Source organism: Manacus candei, unplaced genomic scaffold (assembly GCF_025592945.1).
Source record: "Manacus candei isolate 608988 ecotype Guabito, Panama unplaced genomic scaffold, ASM2559294v1 h1tg000014l, whole genome shotgun sequence".
NCBI lineage: Eukaryota > Metazoa > Chordata > Aves > Passeriformes > Pipridae > Manacus > Manacus candei.
In genome coordinates this window covers 75,252,402-75,271,667 of record NW_026138062.1, presented here as the reverse complement: position 1 = coordinate 75,271,667, position 19,266 = coordinate 75,252,402, and the positions used below count along the sequence as shown (strand labels likewise).

Genomic DNA, 19,266 nt, shown 5'->3' with positions numbered 1-19,266 from the left:
GACTGCCAGAATTATGGCTTTATAAATGTATGTGCTTCCAATAGGAGATCTTTAAACCCAAAACCAGTCTTAAAACATAAATGCCAACAGGAGAGACTGGTTCAACAGAACACAGCAGCTGATTCAGTACTAAATTAAGAAAAGACAGGAATAAGAACGAAATATTTATATATCTATATGGAAAGAACTATTATAAATTCCTTCATTAGCTACTTACAGTATTTTGAGATTTCTTTTCAAATACTAAGTGAAACTAAAGCAGTTTAACTTCAAAAATCCAACTGGACATCAGCAAATTATTCTTTCTGGTTATCATTTGAACAATGGATTTCCTAATAAATTTGCTCCCTTTTCAAATTCCTGGTTTTCAAAATTAGAAGTAACTTTGTCTACCAATGAAACAGAAAAACTGGTGTACTGATAAACAAATGTATTTTGGGGAGGTGTTTTTGCATATTGAAAAACCTGGAGTGCTTCTACAAAAGGAAATCCCTTCACATTAGTTCAAGTAATTTCTTAAATGTAGAAAAAAAACTACTAGGAAAAAAAACCCCTAAGAGTCTATTAAAACTACAATTATGCAACTAAAAATACAAACTAGCTGTTAAGACAACTGATCCTGCTTGAAGAAGAATATGATACCAACTTGGCAACTGATTCCTGGGACCAAAACTTCTGGTTTTATCTTTGTTGTCAGTTGGGCTGATTTCATAACTTCATAGAATAATTTAACAGCTTTCCAAAACTTTTACAATTTTAAGAACCTCAGTAAACACATAGACTTTTAGTGTTAATTCTATATTATTCTACTCTGATCAAATAATGTGTTATCCTGTGTTCCTAACAGAAAAGCATAACTTGGCCACTAATTATAAGCAAGTTTTCCAGCTAAACCTGACTATTGGATTGATGTTGGCTACAGAACCACGAAGAATTAGCAAATTTACACACTGAGGTTTAAAGCTATTTCATCGCAAAATATAATTCCACAAATTGAGTTTATTTTGTCAATATGAAACACAGCTTGATTATTTTTTTTCCTCCTCTGTTCTGGCACCCTAAAATAAACCACACTTTCAGCAGTTGCCAAACGGGCTATTTTTCAGAAGTGGGATTTCAAAACGGCTTTCTAGTTCAGAATGTGGAACAAGACAACAGAAAGCTCTTTTGTGGGATTTGAGCTATCAAATCTCTACAAAGGCTCTACAGAGCATAATGCAGAGTGTATGGAAATCTATTTTTAAATTAGCATCTATCACTCATTAATTATTCAGGCGTAAATATTCCGCACAGGTGGCATTGGTTCAGCTGGACTGGGGTCACCTATGACCCAGTTCACTGCTCACAATTTGAAGACTGGGCACAGGGAAAGCTCACAAATGTCCTTTCTACCCCCAGCCCACAGGGATCCTACAGGGCAACACCAGTCCTTGTTTAGCAGGAGGGGGGCAGGACAAGGGGTTACAGGGGTGAAGATGCACCCGAGTGCCACAGGTGCTCCTCAGTTACTCAAACTGCAAGAATAACAAAGCTGCACATCTCTCTTGAGATTGTAAAATAAACTGATTTGGCATTACGTGATTATACGTTACTTCAATCTTGGTATTTGCATTCTGATCCAAGAACCATGCAGAAAAAAAAAAACAAAAACAAAACCAGACCTGTTTAAAGAAGTAATTTTGATTATTATTTTAGAAAATTATTCTAAATGTGTGTAGAGTACATAAGACATTTACTGCACCTACATTGAACTTTAGTAATTGCATTAAGCATTGAGCATAGGATGGCTTTTGAAAACCTTACTCTGTTACTCATACTGAGAATTAAATAATTAATGAGTTTCCAGCAGATCTGCTTACAGAACTCTACTTTATGCAGATGAACAGCATTTTTAGACTGTTTATCATCATGAAAGGCAATTTGGAAAGGAAGCATTGCAATCAGCTATGGCTGGGGAGAGCGCATTTCCTGTCACACGCACCCTGTTGCTCATCAAGTGACATGGATCCAAGCTGTTTGTTAACCACTGAAGAAGGAGAATCTGAAACAAAAACGAGATTTCAACTTAAAACATAAGCAGCAGAGAACTGCACAGCAATGTCACGATCACAGGTTAGTTTAAAATAAAAAAAAGCAGCAACATAAGGAAGCTTTGGGTTTGTTTTATGAGCAGCCAGCCATATTGCATTTTCTAGGCATGACAGAAGCAAAGCCACTTGTTTCAAGTCATTATTTATTCACTGAACAGCCTGAAGCTTGCTAACATCTTGATACTGAAAATTCCTGTCCATTACCAAAGATTTTACTGTGTTCTTCAAATTTTTAACACCTCAGGAAAAACACTGGAAAGTCATGGCTTGTAAAGCCTTTGCTCCGACTACCAAATGACACAGTTATTTCAAACCATGTGATAAATGTAAGATTCAGAATACTTATCCTTCAACACAGAATACTCACTGGCATACCAGTACCTTCAATATTTAAATACTGTTTTAATAATAATGTTTTAAAGCATCAAAGCACCAAAATACATCCCACTTGTGTGAGTTTGGTAGTTCTGCATTCCTAGATGCTGCACCTCTGAGGCACCTCATAACCGAGAACAAGTCTATGAGTTTATCACAGCACCCCACCACTCTGTCTTATAAAAATACCAATTGAAATAAATGAATAAATAAATAAAATAATCAACCTCCCCAGCAGTTAAGTGCACTTTTTTTCCCCTAGAAACTACCAGTTAATGACTATCACCAGCACTACATTCATTGTGCAGACACATGACAGATGCAACATTTGGTATCTCCTGGGAATCTCTTCTCCTTGTCACCCCTGAAGAGCAGATCATATTTCTGTATTATCTTAAGATGAGCTGATGTACACAAATGAACGCAGTATTTCAGAGATATTGCCTAGACTATCATATTTTGGTTCCACTTGTTAATCTTCTGTTATAAACAAATTCATCCTAAGCTAAAAGGATTTAATACCCTGTATTATAAACCGAGTCACAGTTCATCAGCATCACAGCATGCTAAAGGAATTTTAACATAAATTTAAATCCTACACAAGGAAAGTAATGAAATAATACGCTCTCTCCTACACAAAGCTCCCTTCCAGGTTTGGGCCAGAATCACCAGCATGACCTATTTCATAGTACAGCCATAAAACCTGCTAAATTGTCAAGCTGATTTGAATAAATATATATATATCCTCAAGCCATACGTCACTCCCAGCCACTGGTGCAAGAATCACAGTCTGTTCCTTGCTTACACTGATACCAGGGATCGGGAAGGGGAGAAGGAGCAAAGAACAGAGACCAGGACAGTCTGGGGCACTGTGTTTTGGCTTGTTTTGGTAACTGGGCTTATAGATTTTATTTCCATAACTGAGGAACATAAAATTGCTTCTGCTTGGTCTTCTTTGTTCAGCCATGCCTCTGCCTTGCACCAAACACACCCAAGCCAGACCACAGAATTTACCCCCTAGATTCAGATGGGATGCAGCTCTTAAGTAGCAGACTTGTTAACACGTTTCACTCTGCAAAAGCAAAGCGTGCTTTACATAAGATTTCTAAATTAGAACAGAAGTCTTTACAGTGTAGTTTTTCCAGTGCAGTAGTAAACCACTTTTTGGACCATAAATCAGAGCAAAAAGCTGATGTGTAGATGCTTCGTGTAATAAGATGATCTACTTGTATTCCAGCTGACTCAGCACAGGAATCAATCTGCTGCCTCGTTTCCAAGGCTGGCTTTGATTTCTGACTCACAAAGTCCATGCTCGGGATTAACTTGTGTCAAAAGTGCCAAAGGGAGGGGAGGTGCTGGACTGAAAGCTGAGAAGCCAAAGGAGGCAGCACAGCGATTCCCAGCCGTGCTCTGCTCCTGCACTCCAATTCTTTCCGTAGGTTTTATGCCCTTGTTTAAAATGCTTATCATGCTGCCAAACATTCCACTTGGCTGGAAAAGCCAATATCATCAGCTCTTTCATTCTGACCCCAATGAACAGAAGAAACATGACTGAACTAACATGTTTTTATTAGAAGCATAAGAAATTAATTTACTAACCCTATTATCAGCACTTCTGATTTTATTAAGACCTCATGCTATGCAACAGTAACAAAGTAGGTGTGTTTTACCATGTGCATCATTGAATCACAGCAAGTGAAAATGAAGATTTTTCTAGGTAGTAGTCCATGCTTAAACCTCCTGCATCTCACTATGACTTCATACAACTTTGTGAATGCATTTTACTTGTAATAAGAGAATATTTAAGCAACACAGAGGAAGCATCCTAAATGTTCAAATTAACATGGTTAAGAGCTCAGTTTGTAGCAATTTTAAACTCACTTGTGTCCTTTCCAAGTTCCCTGAAGCCACAGATCACCAGCACCTCTTGAAGTGGCACTGCAGTCTGGGAAACAACCATGACCATGAAACCAGCCTAGGGAAGTTCAGGTAAATGCCTCTTTTTTTAATATATGGCTTTGTTTTGTAAAAAAAAAAAAAAAATCTGAAAAAATACTTTCGTAATTTCTTATAAAGCTTTTGGGAAAAAAAAAAAAAGTATTACCAAAACTGTGCCATATAGTTAAAAAAACAAACAAAAATCCAAACTCTTACCTGAGCCTTCACAGGCTGGGTCTACATCCCAATGCAGTTCACCACTGGTTGTAATGTCACCAGTACATTCTAAACTGGAGCATCACTTAAAGAGGGAACTGGAGATTCATAAATTTGGGGAACCTCAAACAGAAAATAGAAGATAATTTTAAGGTCAGTTACATGCTGAAGGATCTTCCTGTAGTTTGGGCAATCAGCAGCTGACTTCATCAAAATATTAGCATGCCACCTCTGTTGTTTTGGCTAAAAAAATTTCCTCCTTATATCACTGTAACACCAGCTCCAGGGTCAGAGCCAGGCCTAAAGCAGTGGCACCTGTTCTAAAAGTCCCAGACACAGTATATACAGTGGACTTTATTCTAAAAATTAAATACTTCTTTTAGTATCTATGAATAACTGCTTTGCACAGTGAATAAGCTCTCAGTTACATATTTTGGATTTATAAGCTCTCAGTTACATATTTTGGACTTCAAATGGACACGTTTTTACACCTGGGTGTTTATGAAGAATGCAAAGGATCTAGTAAGAAAAGCTACAGTCCTTCCCTTGTTCTTCTCCAAAAGCTTTAACACAGAAATGAAGGTCCAATTTGTTCTGCTTTAAAGACATGGACCATATAGACTTTTGAAACAACCCAAGAGTAAAGAAGAAAAAAAAAAAAAAAAAGTCGATTTGCAACACAGGTTATACAACAGGCCTGCATGCACAGGTCTATATCTTTATTCTACAATAAATGAGGTCTAAATCAAATTTTTTTCCTCAGAAAAGAAGGGTTCACATTAGTTTTTGTGGGTAAGATTATGTACACTGACCACTACAGGAACCCTTGATGCACACTGATCTATAATGTGGAGTTTTTTCTCTTCAAGTTTGGCTGGTTCATGTTTCTGTAACTTTTCAAATTGCATTTGATTTCCTAAAAGTTCTCAAGTGATGAAGGTAATGGTGATGCATACCTGGATATCAGCACTGGGCAGAGCAGCAATAACAACATGTTAAAAGGGTTTATTTTCTTTGTTGTTTGCATATAGCACATAGATGCTGTTGTTTAAATACTGCACAGGATCTAAATATTATGAAATGCCACAAAAATGTAAGTAAAAACTAGGCTTTGTGGGAGAAAGTATATAACAAAAACCCCCCCAAAACCAATAAACTAAACCAAAAAATTTACCATAGCTCCCCTAATTAAATTGGCTATCAAAAAAAATCTGAATCGGTTCAATACCTAAGCAAAGGCTTGAAGATAAAATAGACCAGCATATACCTTCTAAAATTCAGCCAAATCTACACAATAATTATGAGAAGTATCCACTAAAACAAAGGCTCACTGCCATCTGAGGAAGTACCACCTTTTTTCTCAGTGTCAAACAGTCCCACTGTGAATCATTACTCACTTAACTCACCTTCATTTTCAACAACAACAAACTTTGGGCCATATTTTTCTAAATGGTGAAGGTTAACTACTACAGACAGAGCTTACAAATCCTCATGGAATTACTACACTTCATTAGACTGGGAGACAGAATAACTACCATACAGCCTGTAATACTGTAAAAGCTTTCAGCTCTTGACATTTTCAATGGGTAATTTCTAACATGGATGGAATATTTTTTTCTCCTCATAATTGAGCTTCTGTGATTGCAAAGGTAAGGATTAAAAATGAAATACAAGTTGAAAGAAATGGCCTCATTTTCACACTGAATTCCCTCCAAAATTGCAAGTGCAAATTATACAAGTTTACCAGAGTAGGGACTGAGAACTTGCAGCCCTGGGCCAGAGGCTCTGATGCCATTTCACAAAGTGGCAGACACATTTTGGAGTGTAATGTTTTGTTTGAAAATTTGAATATGTGCCTGAAAACTGAACATCTGCTTCATGACAGAGCAACAAAGGTAGGCTTGCAGAAAAAAAATAAAATATAGATATTGTCTCTGTATAGAAACTTATTATTAAAAAAAACCCCTCCAACAACCCAAAACTAATAACTTCTTTTTCTCTTACCATATTTCTGAAATGTCAACTTACCACAGGGTTAGAAACCAACTGTGTTTATGGAGAAGCAAGAGACCAAAAGTCTGAAGCTCTGGTTTTCCAAATGAATAGACTGTGAATACACAACTTCCAAAAATAAATCTTGGGAGTTCAGAAAAAGGTAACAAAACAAAGTAACTTGCATAAAAAGAAATGAGCAAGTACAGAGAATATTTCCTGTTCAGAGTGCAGAAATCTTATGAAGGAAATAAGGATTCCCCAATCCAAAGAAATGAGCTTCACTTGTTCCCTCCCACAGCAGGGGTAGGAGGAATACAAGGAAAGAAGTTGATGAAGTGCAACAGGAATTTCTTGTATTTACATAGACAAGTAGAAAGGAAAAGACAATGCAATCTTTTATCAAATTTCTTGAGGAATAATTGACCAAACATATTAAATATTTCAATTTGAATTCCTCATTTGAAGTCTTCCACTGTCCATAATACTGAAGGCAACAAATTCCACCCATCAGACCAAAACTCAAGAAGATACACATCCTCAGGATCTGGAGGTGCGCTATAAAAATGCTTCCGTCTTTCTCTCCCCAGAAATAACTGTTTCCATAATGCTGAGTGAATTTGTCTTTCAAAGCAATTACTTACTAAATAAAATGGTTTAATTTGCAAGTTCACTGTCATCACCTCACGAAAGAGGTGAATGCTTGAATATTGAAATTTTGAATGCCAGTTTCCTCCAAGGCTTTGTATGTGTCCTGCTGGTGATTCCAAACAAAAGGATCAGATATTCCCACTAGTTCCCTTAAAATTCAGAACATGTGCAAGCTCACAACTACAAGAGGCAGTGGTGGGGCTCCAAGCCAAGTACAATACACCTCTGACTCCCAGTCAAAGCAATTCCTCAGCTTAAACCTTCAAGTTTGAGGCACTATGGATCCTACAGGATGTTGATCCACAAGCAACTGGGAGTGAAAAAATTACACTGCATTTTTGAAAGTGCACTAAAAGAGAAGGACAAGATGTATCAAGTAAAACCCAGACCAACACACACTTCAGAGGTAGTAAAATACCCACAGACCTCAATTCAATGGGAAGCAATTTAGTGGGAAAAAAAAATCTTTTAAGCCATTTTGAAAAGAAAATGGAAGATCAAGACCTGATGACTGTTTTAGTTATGGTTTTGCCTCTATCATCACTCAATATCTTTGAGTTAATAAATTGTGATGTTCGGTTTGCTGAATAAAAAGCCCAACCATTGGTAGCTTTTTGGTTGGGTTTTTTCAGGTTTTTGGGGTTTTTTTGGCCTGGCAGGAAACTGCAGTCACCTCCAAGGACACTGTTTTTCTTGCTTTCTCCTACAGGTAACAGGCACTTATGGTTGCCATCCCTAGGATAAGCACATATCCTTGCAGGACATACTGGTTTCCAAACACTCTGAAAACTCACAGCAGAATTTTCTAGTGAAGAAAGTTATTCAAAATTCAGTAACTACATATTTGCATTAGCCACTGTTATAACAAGCTGTTCTGGAAGGCTCTAGATAAAGGAATGGAATGGACTGAACTATAGCAAGACAGCTGTGAATTTATGACACAATCCTTGTAATAAGCAATTTAGCCACATCTCAACTGTCATAGAATTTATCCACAGAGGAAACATTGCCAGACACGACTTCTCAACACAAAATATGCTGATTTTTCACACAGCATGCAGCTCACTCGTTTTTACATGGTGCCATGACAAAGTTTGCTTCAAGTTTATGCTTTAGGGTTTGCCTCTTGGTTCATATGCATGCTTCTACCCTAACTTTCTCAAATATGTTATTATAAACATATCTGAGGCTTTCTTGTAATAATTTTTATACTCCATAAAACAAGAGAGAGAGGGTGGTGAAAGGAAAAGTCGCTCTGTTCAAAGAAGGGGAGCACTTCTGGGGACTTTGGCTTGTTACAAGTATTTTCACTGTACTTACTGCAAAACCATAGCATTTAGGAATGCCAAAATTCTGTTTTACTGAGTTGTTACTCTGATTTGGAACATATGCTAACCCAAAGCCAAATCTCAAATGTTGCTTTTGGATACAATTAACAGCAAAATAAGATTTCAAGTATATAATTCTTATTCTATTCAAGGCACGGCAATTTCTTGCTCAGCTGCTCTGACAAACATTGCACAAACCTGATACCATGCACCTAGAACACCTTTTCCACATATTATCATTGTAATCCAAACATGTTAGATAAATCAAACCTGTCAACACAACTCTTTTCCCTAACCATGTGATGATAAACACCACCACATGCAAGGCAAGACAAGCAGCAAACGCATTAAACTGCCTTGTTCTGGAGGAGAAGCATCTCAGCAAACAACAGCAGCACAAGCTGGAGCTTTGTTATCTGCTCAAGAAACCTGGGCAAAGGACAACCTGATGCCTGAGGGTCCTGTGAGGAGCCCTTAGAGGAGGACTGAGCAGAGGAGGATGCCTGTGGAGCAGAACCCTCAGCTAGTTCTCGTTCTCGCTGTCTCTGTTGTTCTTTCTTAAGCCTCAGTCGCTGCAGACCCCTACGGATTATTGCTAACTCAGGTCCCATCAACTCTGACAAACAGGGAGGGGGAAAAACAAACAAACAAAAGTATGTAAAAGAAAGAATAATTGAACACACAATATATAGAACAGTGAGGAGGGGTGGGGGGACTGACCGAAGAGAGAAGCAACAGATACTGAGTGTAATTACAGTGAAAAAAAATTATGTGAATAACAGATACTAGATACAATTACAGTGGAAAAAAAATATATCTGAGTAATTTATTAACATCCAGAAATTATAAAATGAAATACTGAAATTGTTTTTTCTCTCCCTCAAGGCACAAATCACAGGACTTAAACGTTGAGGGTTTATGTCCTTCAATGCAAACCCCTCCCCATCTCCAAGAATTAAACTACTTAACAAAGAATTCTTTAATGAAAATAGATACAGCCTGACTGAGTCAAAACAAAGCAAACAAGAGAAGTATTCATTTTCATGTTCCTAACACGTAGAATAAATTAGCATGTTTGTGGTGTAAAATTATGCAACTGTGGTTTCCTGAAAACAGGTAGGCTGTCAAAATTAATGTGATAGTTTCCTGATGTGACCAAAAAAATTTTGATCACAGCAAACCTGTGCCAAAAGTAAACTCAGACTATGGAAATAGGTGGCAGAACAAGAGCTAAACAAACAAAAAAACCTGCAAGAACTTTACTCCGAACCCATTTTTTTAATTTCAGAAATTCCCAGTGGATGAGGATTCACAGTCTGAAAACACTGCTAAGTGGTCCTACAAAGACAGTAATTTATTGGATCATTAGCAATTCTTAGTATCATTCTCTTAATAGATTATTCTCTCAGTTCCATTTTTGAGGCTTCACTGTTTTCATCACTTTGTCTTTATTCATCTGTCACTTGTACTGTTTTGGAATGTACCAGTTCACTGCCTGACTAACAGTATTTTTGCAAACTGCTATAAAACCACATTTCCAAGTAACCTTTTATTCTCTCCATGCTCTTTGCAGATTTTCTCCACGTGCACAAGTGCTGGATAGGAAGTGCTTCTCTTTATACAACATAGATTGTGTCTTTATTGGCAGTAACAGAAGCACATGGACCTGAAGCACTGCTGAACTAGTCCCATCTATGATATATGGGGTAGAGGAGCTAATTCAGGCTCAGATATTCACATCAAATGCTCCAGCTAGTTCTGCTATAAACTGCTTGTCTAGACCTATCCTGAAAGGATTTATATGAAGAGCACTCAGAAATATTTTGTAGATATGAGGAAATCTGCAAATAAAAAAGAAATCAAGCTGCAATGTTAAAATACTTGAGAGCATTATGCTGGCATGTGACCTTTCATCCAAACAAAGGCTTAACAAATAATCCGTAACCCTTATCCAGGCAGTGAAGCAAACAAATCCTAAATTTTTATTTATAAAGAGAAACAAACCCAGAGATAAAATTCAATAATTGAAAAGTCAGTGGCAAGCACCAGTTCATATTGAATGGTCATGAGCTCTAATGTCCTCATTCCAATGCCATTTTCTGGGAAAAGCATCCTGCCAGTTTAGGGTTGATGAGGTATAACAAGAATAAAGAGATATACTTCCTAAAAGGAATATGAAATCAAAGAGATTTGCTATGAATAGTTTTCATGTTCCACGAACACTTACAGAAATTAGAAATCCAACCAGTCCAGACAATGCTTTTAAGGAAATTTCAATGATGCCTAAAATTGCTGCTGATTCAGTTCCACTCAGTTCAGAGACAGTCACAATTTAAGATGTAACAAGAACTACAGTACAAAATGTGAAGACATAACTACTATCCTGAAGATGTTCAATGACAAGACCTTTCAATGCATTTCAGAATACCTAAGCAAATGTTTATTTTGCCAGCAAATGGAGTGAGGAAACAGAAATGGAAATAAATTAAAAAAAACCAGCTATTGCCACTTTCCCATTTAAAATCTATATCAGAAACTTATTAGGATTAAGGTTTGTACTAATTAGCCAACTGCCCCTCTGCATCCCCTTCAATGGTACCATAGTGAATTTTAATTATGGGGGAAAAATTTTTTATATTATACTGTTTGATGTATCTGATGTTCATTAGTGGTTTAAAACGTCACCGTCTTAAAACTAATGCAAAAAAATTAATTGAAGCTTTCCACTAAAAGTAAATTTGTTATATTTTTCCTTAGTGATAAGCATGAAAATCTCCAGCAATTGTTCTCATTATAAAAAAAATATTATTCAAATGTACTGACAAAAACAGGCTACTGAGATTTTGCACTGATCTTGTTGTTTATTTGTAACTTACTCAGATATTCCAACTTCTAGAATATACAGATAAAGAGAATTATCCTAACGAGCTCCAGCACTGAACCATTTTTGTACTGACTCTATTTTGAAAATGTACCGTTCATCTCTTAATTTTAAAAAAGTAATTGGGAGGTAGAGGCTCAAATGCTCACCACATGGCACATTTTCTGGAACACCACACCAACAATGTATTTGAACTGTAACACTTAAGCAAAGGTATTGCTGTTTTAAAGACAGGATTACCGCGGGTGCCCATGTACAGAAATCTGTAGAACTGATTTAGGGAAAGCTGTTCACAAGGCTGTATTAGGAATTCGTGCTCTGATTCCTAAGAATTAATTTCCTGAAAACATATTCTATATTTGCTAACTCTTAGCTATGATATTCAGACTTGTATCTCCCACCACTTCACATAAAATGGTGGTTGAAAACCTCTTGCTTTCCTTCTTCCATTTTCCAAAATGCTTCCCCAGCCATCCATCTTTTACAAAACACCTTCTATCTGGTCTTCCTACTTAACCCCACTGTATTTAAACTACTATTCCCATTATCACTCTCCCCATTCCCTCATCCCAGAAAAAGTAGCAGGTTTTAATCACATCTAAATGCAGCTGAACAAACTCGGGGGATCCTGTTGATGCAGAGGGCAGTGTTTCCACCTTTATAGGCTACAAACCAGGAGTAAATAAAATCTCAAAACTGAGCACAGTCATGGGTTACCTAAGCATGCAAACATTGCAAAATGGACATTCCCAACCAAGCCTCCTCATCCACAAACCCACAGCTGCTGCTCCCTCTGCCCAGGAGCTTCCCCTCTCCCCAAACTCACCCATGTTACCCAAAGGCTTCTTTTACAGCAGCTTCAGTTTTCACTGCCTTTGAAACCTCAGGTGCAAACACACAGTACTATTAAGTTTGCTCCTGCAGGAGTCCTGTGGACAATTTTAAGCAGCCAATCTGACACCCTGTTTAGGTACAGTCAAAGAGCCTACCAAATATTATACAGCAAATTGCAAAGTATATCCACTGTCTGTCAACAAAACAACCACCACTACCCCTTTCAAAACTAAATACATGGAGAATCGTAAGTCCAAAGTAACACTGGGAAAGAGGAAATGCTCTCAGAGAAGAGCTGGATCAAGAAATAACAACCTCATGCTAGCAGAATAAACTTTTACTTAGAAATGTAGGCAGATTCAGAGAAAAATATTTTTCTGGTCACCACAGATTCCTTAAAATGCAGGCTAGAAAATGCATCACAATTCTAAAAATGCTCTCTAGTGCATTATCATTATGCAACCCACAAAGTTTCAATGATGTAGCTTGAAGCAATTATTTTTAATATGGTAGGTACTCTCCTGGTCACTCTAACTTCCAGAATATACTGCATATTTTAAAAAATAAATAAATAGATCAAAATGAACCTTTGGTAATGGTATGAGTGCTGTTTAGTGGCTATCCCTCTGGACCAAGATGGCAGCTAAACTGGGTTATACTGAATTAGAGTAGACCCCTTAATCATCTCGTGTGTGCACTGTGAAAAAACTTGACACTGCAGCAAGCTCACACCAACACTAATACAAATCATAGGTGACTACAAGCCTCTGATACTAAATAAACCCTCTGGCATTTTCTGAATTCCCTGTGTGTGTTGTCATGCTTCTGATCACTGTTTATTTCCTCTAAATAAGTATCAGACTAGTTGCAAGGTTTGAAAAGCAAAAATGACATGTCTCATGAGTCTCAACTTATGTCTTCATCTTCCCTGTCTTTCAGGTACCAGGTGCCCCATCATTTCTCACCTGTCCCAAAGACTTTGGCTACAGCAGCCACAGTACACTGAATGGCACACTCTCCCTGGGAAAATCTCCATCTCTCCTATACTCCAGAACACCAAATTTAGGGCCTGAAGATGCTTATCAGTCATCTTTTCCAGTTACAAACAGCTTTGTATTTTTACAACAGAATAAGACAAAAGGTCTGACCCTGTAGGTCTTTCAGAGCACATCAGCCTTTCCACCACAACTGTGAGGCCTAGAAGCTCACTTCAAAAAACTAAAAAAAAATAAACTCTTGTGCAAATATTCAACTCTAAAGGCTGTGGCATCTTTTCCTTCACTGAGATGGAAAAGGTCAAGTCAAACCATAAGGTGCCCAAATTAGTTTTTGACATCGACAGTGGGATATACTTTTGTCTTTTTCCCACAATAAGAATGTAAGTCTGTATTAAATACAGATGAATTTCTTCAAGATGTACAAACTTAAATATCAATACGTAGTATAATTCATTAACCAATAAAGGAATGTCATGCAAGGTGAGACAAATGTACACAGTTGATGTTTTACTATTTCTTTGAACCACAGCTGCAATCCCTTGGTACCTATAAAATATCTAGTCTCATTAAGGGTGTGCAAGGAAGAAAGCAGACTGTGATCTACTAACCAAAATATCCCAAAATAGAGTCGTTTCTTATTGGAAGTATTTTTCATAAACAATGACAAGATGGATTTCTTCTCACCAGACTGATGCAGCACAGGCTGAGTTGAGGCCCCTAAAGAAGGCCTTTGTTCATTATCAGGAGAGGACAGTAATGAAGTTGAAGGGGGACTTTCTGTTGAAGATGATGTTGAAGGAGCTTGAGCTGACATTGTAGAGGAGGAAGATGATGGAAGCTGCTCGGTACCATCTACTTCCATTGCAGTTTCTGATTCTGCACTAGGTGGTATGTTATTGGTAGCAGGAGCATCTGTCCGATTAGTCCCACCTTTGATTAAAAATAAAACAAAAAAAAGCAAGAAAAACAAGAGCCCAAAGGTAAGCTTACTCTATCTCTAAAGATCTCTTTGCATTACCATTCCTATGGCAAATGAAAGTGCTCAGCTCTTCAGAGTGCACTAGAAAGATTTTAGTTCACACCCCAGGAAGGTTGATATTCCAGGCCTGTACATCCAGTACAAACATACTTTCTGTTGTAATTATTATTCTGGAAAAGAAGGAAATCACCTCTGGACCGTGATCTTCCTCGCCCTCGATTGCTTTGTGCAACTTCACTGGCTTCTTCAAACCACCTGGACAGCATGTCTGACATCCTCTGCATCAGAGACACATTGGGACTTTGCTCCCCTGTAAAATAAGTAATGCTAAAGTTTTACCTACAGGTTTACCAAAGTGCACATTTCCCCCCTCATTTCTTCCAGAAATGGAGAAGGGGAACACATCAACACCCCCACCCCCTGCCAAGTAACAATGCCCTTCCACCTGATCCCAATGTCTATCCTCATTTCCATACTGCAGGACTCTGATTCTCTGCTGGGATCCCTCATTCTCTTCCTGTACCCCAAATAGAGGAGCTCCAGCCTTGAAACACAGAAAAATGGAATGCAGTGGCCAAGGAAAACAGACAAAAGGTGGCTAATGATGCCATAGGAAATCATACCAACAGGTTCAAAAAAAGATGACTGAAACTCACAGGTAACAGAACTACATGGAGATTTTAAAGGAAGAGATGGGAACACACCCTCTAATGTTTCTAATCCACCAATTCCAAATACTGGGGGAGCAACAAAGACAGACTAAGGTAAGAGGACAGACTCATGTTCTCTCCCTAAACAGCATTTCTCATTGCCTGTGTCAGATACAGGATCCTACTCCACATGGACCACTAATCTTATACAGCTAAACACTTCTATTCTACTCTGGGGAATCAGGAAAATGAGAAAAACAACACAGAAAACCTGGAAAGGGAAGCTGTAGGCAGAAAAGGGAGACAGATCTAAGGGAACTAGAATCAAGTACTTGGAACCCCTCAACATGTCAGATTTAAAAAGGAACAGATAAAGAGTAAGATGAGTGGCAAAGCGTCCTCTGCCGGGCTTTGGTATCCCATTCTCTGACACTCAAGTACGGCTTTGGAAATGTTCTATCTCCTGAAATCCCAAGCAATTGGGATTATTATAAACATGCATAAAAAATTTAGTCATCCTGTGCGACTAAATGACATTAAGGCAGTGAAAGATACAATATTAGAATCCTATTGCTTTGAATTCCAGTCCCCTAATGTAACCACTAAAGAGCAATTCATTTGTAACTGTGATTGCATGTGAGGTTTGACTGCAAAATAAAAAGAAATAAGTGTTTGTGCTACTCCCTGACCAACGACAATGAAACAGACTCCCCTTTATTTGCATCAGCCTAACTGAAGCAAAATAATTTTTCTGGTAAGAATATTTTCAATTTAGACATTTTTAAAAATCATTTTACAGTAGCAGTTCTGTGTTAAATTCTAAGGAAATTATCTTGGCTGATTCTTAAAGCATGGACAGTTTAATCTGAAGCACATTTTTCAGGAATACTTCAGGAAAAAAATGGAAAACAAAACCCAAAAGTGCAAAAAAGCTTTTACCATCTCTCTCTCTCTCACTCTCAGGCCTTGCCCTTGGCCCAGTGTCCGACCAGTCCCCTCTGAGCCGCAGACGTTTGACAGGAGGTTGCCTTAACTGGGGGGGGAGGGAGAAAAAAAGGAACAAAAAAAAAAAAAAAAAGAAAAAAAGGCATTACAAAGCTATTCATGTTGGACAGTACAGAATTCTAAAGTCTAAATATAAATGCACTACCACGATTTTCTTAAGTCACATCAATTTGTATCCGTCACCAAAAAATGGAGTGTCAGCCACATGTTCAGATGGACTGTGAATAAGCACAGTGCTGCATTGACAGAATGCAAGAGTTTTAGCTCCACAGGAGTACAACTATCTAAATCAATGCCTCTCAGAACTAATTCACCTTGTATTTTATGTCATAATAACATTATTATGTTAATTGAGGCTTTCCACAGCCAACAATAACAATTAAGGTTTTCTGAATTCAGCCTGAATTCTGCAAAAATATTCATTTCTTCACATTAAAAACCATGTGAAATGTGGATTCCAATTAAGAAAAAAGGAAAAAAGTCAGACATTAACAAAACAAGAAAATTTTATGAAAATAAACTCTCCAGTTTATTTTTAACCTATTTTCTTCTAAATTTTTAAAACATTTTTATTACAAAATATAGAGTACAAAACAAGTACTCTATAGGGAGTGTTACTTTCAGTGACTTGAAGAGAAACAGTTAATGCTTTGAACATTCAGAAAGGCAGCTCTGAGTTTGAAATTGAGTGTATTGGCTGGATATTTTCAGTTTAAAAACAAACAAAAAAAACCCAAACCAAAACAAAAAAAACAAAACAACAGAAAAAAAAGTGAATAGCTGTGCTGACAATTTTAAAGTAAATGTAAAGCCCCTGTGGTGAAAGCATATTAAAGTGTCAACTTCCATGAGCCAGCAGATTCAGGAAGAAGTCTTTACATTTCTTCTACTCTACAGAACTTAAAGCCAGGCTGAAATGAAAATAACATTTAAGGAAAATGATTTGGCAAGAAAAGATCACAGGACATATTCTGTGCCTAAAAAACAAAAGAATACATAGGATCTGTTGGTAACAGGTGGTCACAATCCTCTCTCTCTCTCTCTAGTAACTGGGCAGTCAATTCTCCACCAAACTGCTTCAGACCAGATTAACATTCCACAGGAAAAAGGGAGAAGTGCAGAACCATCCGTGCATCTCATGGGTTTTTCTGGGTTCCTGTTTGCTTTTTCCTGCTTCAGTGTAACTCAGACATTCTTCCCCGGTCCTACGAATCCAAAGCCCTTCTGATCAACAATATTTGTGCCAGTAGTGGCAGCCCCTGGCCCAGTGAGTACAGCCCAGCCATGGCTGTGACACTGAAGCAACACCAGCCTGACACTTGCCAGGCTTTGGCTGGACTTTAATTGCTTGGAGCATCCTTTTAGCTCATTTAGCTGCAGCAGCGATTGTCCAGTGACCAGGTCAAACTACCATCTAATTTGCTTTAGTTTTGCTTAGATTTGCCTAGATGTGTGGTGTTAACAAACTCTTGTTAACAGTTTTGGTATATACAGGAATAACAATTAACTAGAGTGTGTGAGGTAGAAATACCTATAGTACAGGCACGGGCTGGCAGCAGGGGTGGATACAGGAGGATACCAGAGACACCTTCTCAGCACCTCACCTGTGCTGTAAAGGTTGGAGCCAAGCAACAACTGTTTCAGGGATGACAGCAAGGACAAAGAATAAGCATTTAGAAGCAAAGTCATGCTGTACTGAAAAAAGAAGTAGTGGATGGTTGAGGGAGCGCAGGGGGAGAGACACAACGTAACTTTGCTGTAGTTAAAGACATTTTTTTTATATTGATCAGAAAATTTAGACTGGAAGGGTCAGCAACATTGTAGCTGGGCTGATAAACAGCTGCTTGAGTTTTGGCTACACTACAGAAGATTTTAATAGTGCTCAGTAACAGTGGCTCACCTCCTCTAAACATCTTGTACTCCCTCATATGTGTCATTAAACATCTTGTGCTCCCTCGTACGTGTCATTACATGGTAATTTTTAACAAGGAGTATCAATACTTGATTTCAAGGAATGTGTTTTTGGTGGCATGGAAAATAACAGAGCATACACCTCTATTACAAGAGTGACCTTGCTGGTCATATAACCCAAGATTCATGTAGATGCTTTCTCATCTCTGAGAGGGAAACCAGACAAGAAAGAAAACCAGAGTGGCAAAATATTGGAAACAAATACATATATAAAAAATACATATTATAAATACACAAATTTTGTGACACAATCTACTTGCCACATCTATGAACAGCAATATTGTTTTCAGATTAATTTAAAGGGAAATACAACTGATTGTATTTCTTGTGTGCTGCAGCAAAACAAATATAAAACGAGGAAACAGGTCATCTTAATCACTTGCCTCTTCCCTTCTCTCTTCAGCAGAAGGAACTTTAAGTTCTCGTGCTGTGTCATCCTTGGGATCAAACAAATATATGTAATCTGAAGAGTAGCTAACGAGGATCTCTTGCCCATCTTCACTATAACAAAGGGATGTTACTCTGCAGGATTTGTTATTGAGATGAGGAGGAACAAAACGTGCCACCATTCCAACAGTGCCCCTGCCAGCATAATTCCCTTTATTGGGAAAAAAAAATAGGAGGGGGAGGAGAGAAGGAAGAAAAAGAAATGACATGTTTACTATTGTGAATTTTCAACAGCTTCAATAAACTCCTTCTTTAATATCCAGCAAAAGATAATCAGGGAAAAGCTACGTATCCTGCAGTTCCTGCATTACATTTTATCTGAAGAATGACATATCAGATCTTACTGTTCTTTCATATTTTTGTTTACAAACTTTATGTCCGTATAAAAATATGAAAACACACACACAATATCACATACCCACCCCATGATGGTGTGTGGATGCTATCTGTCAAATGTAGAACAAATGGAAATTTTACAAATTAAAAACATTTACAAAATAGTAACACAAATCTGTATCTACACATAAGTTAGAAAGGGATTCATTATATGAAACTTTGAAAATTTAGGACATACCTCTCTTTTCTACCCATTAAAAAAAAAAAACCAAACAATTTTTCTTCAAGGCATAATACTGTCACATTGAAGCTGCAGAACTATACACTACATTGGACTTATCACGCTTTCCTGACAAGTCACCTCCAATCCACACACTAAAACAGTCTTAAACTCTAGAATTACAAGTTTGTGAGCAGATAAAAGTTGCCTATAAGAAGCTCTAAAACTGAGAAAAACTGACTGTCCCAAAATCCCCTAATTTGACATGTAACTGTTTCCCACATGGCCTATCTGTTGCAACAGTCTGTCCTCGACCACAGACAAGTTCAAAGTTTATCATCTCACATTATGTAAG

General features: G+C 37.7%; 1 protein-coding gene across 7 annotated transcripts in view; it reads right to left on the bottom strand.

Annotated features, from left to right (window-relative positions):
• The window catches only part of DCAF6 (DDB1 and CUL4 associated factor 6), an 81,712-nt gene that overhangs the window by 29,454 nt on the left and 32,992 nt on the right, over positions 1 to 19,266 (bottom strand). For 2 of the 7 annotated variants that reach the window (XM_051780045.1, XM_051780046.1), the window contains exons 7-12: positions 18,292 to 18,506; positions 15,872 to 15,965; positions 14,473 to 14,592; positions 13,988 to 14,233; positions 9,036 to 9,206; positions 1,982 to 2,041 (exon numbers count right to left, since the gene is read on the bottom strand). In XM_051780045.1, coding sequence (XP_051636005.1) covers positions 1,982 to 2,041; positions 9,036 to 9,206; positions 13,988 to 14,233; positions 14,473 to 14,592; positions 15,872 to 15,965; positions 18,292 to 18,506 — 906 coding nt within the window. The remainder of the gene's footprint in view (positions 1 to 1,981; positions 2,042 to 9,035; positions 9,207 to 13,987; positions 14,234 to 14,472; positions 14,593 to 15,871; positions 15,966 to 18,291; positions 18,507 to 19,266) is intronic. The other 5 variants (XM_051780049.1, XM_051780052.1, XM_051780050.1 and 2 more) reach the window with 3 other exon arrangements.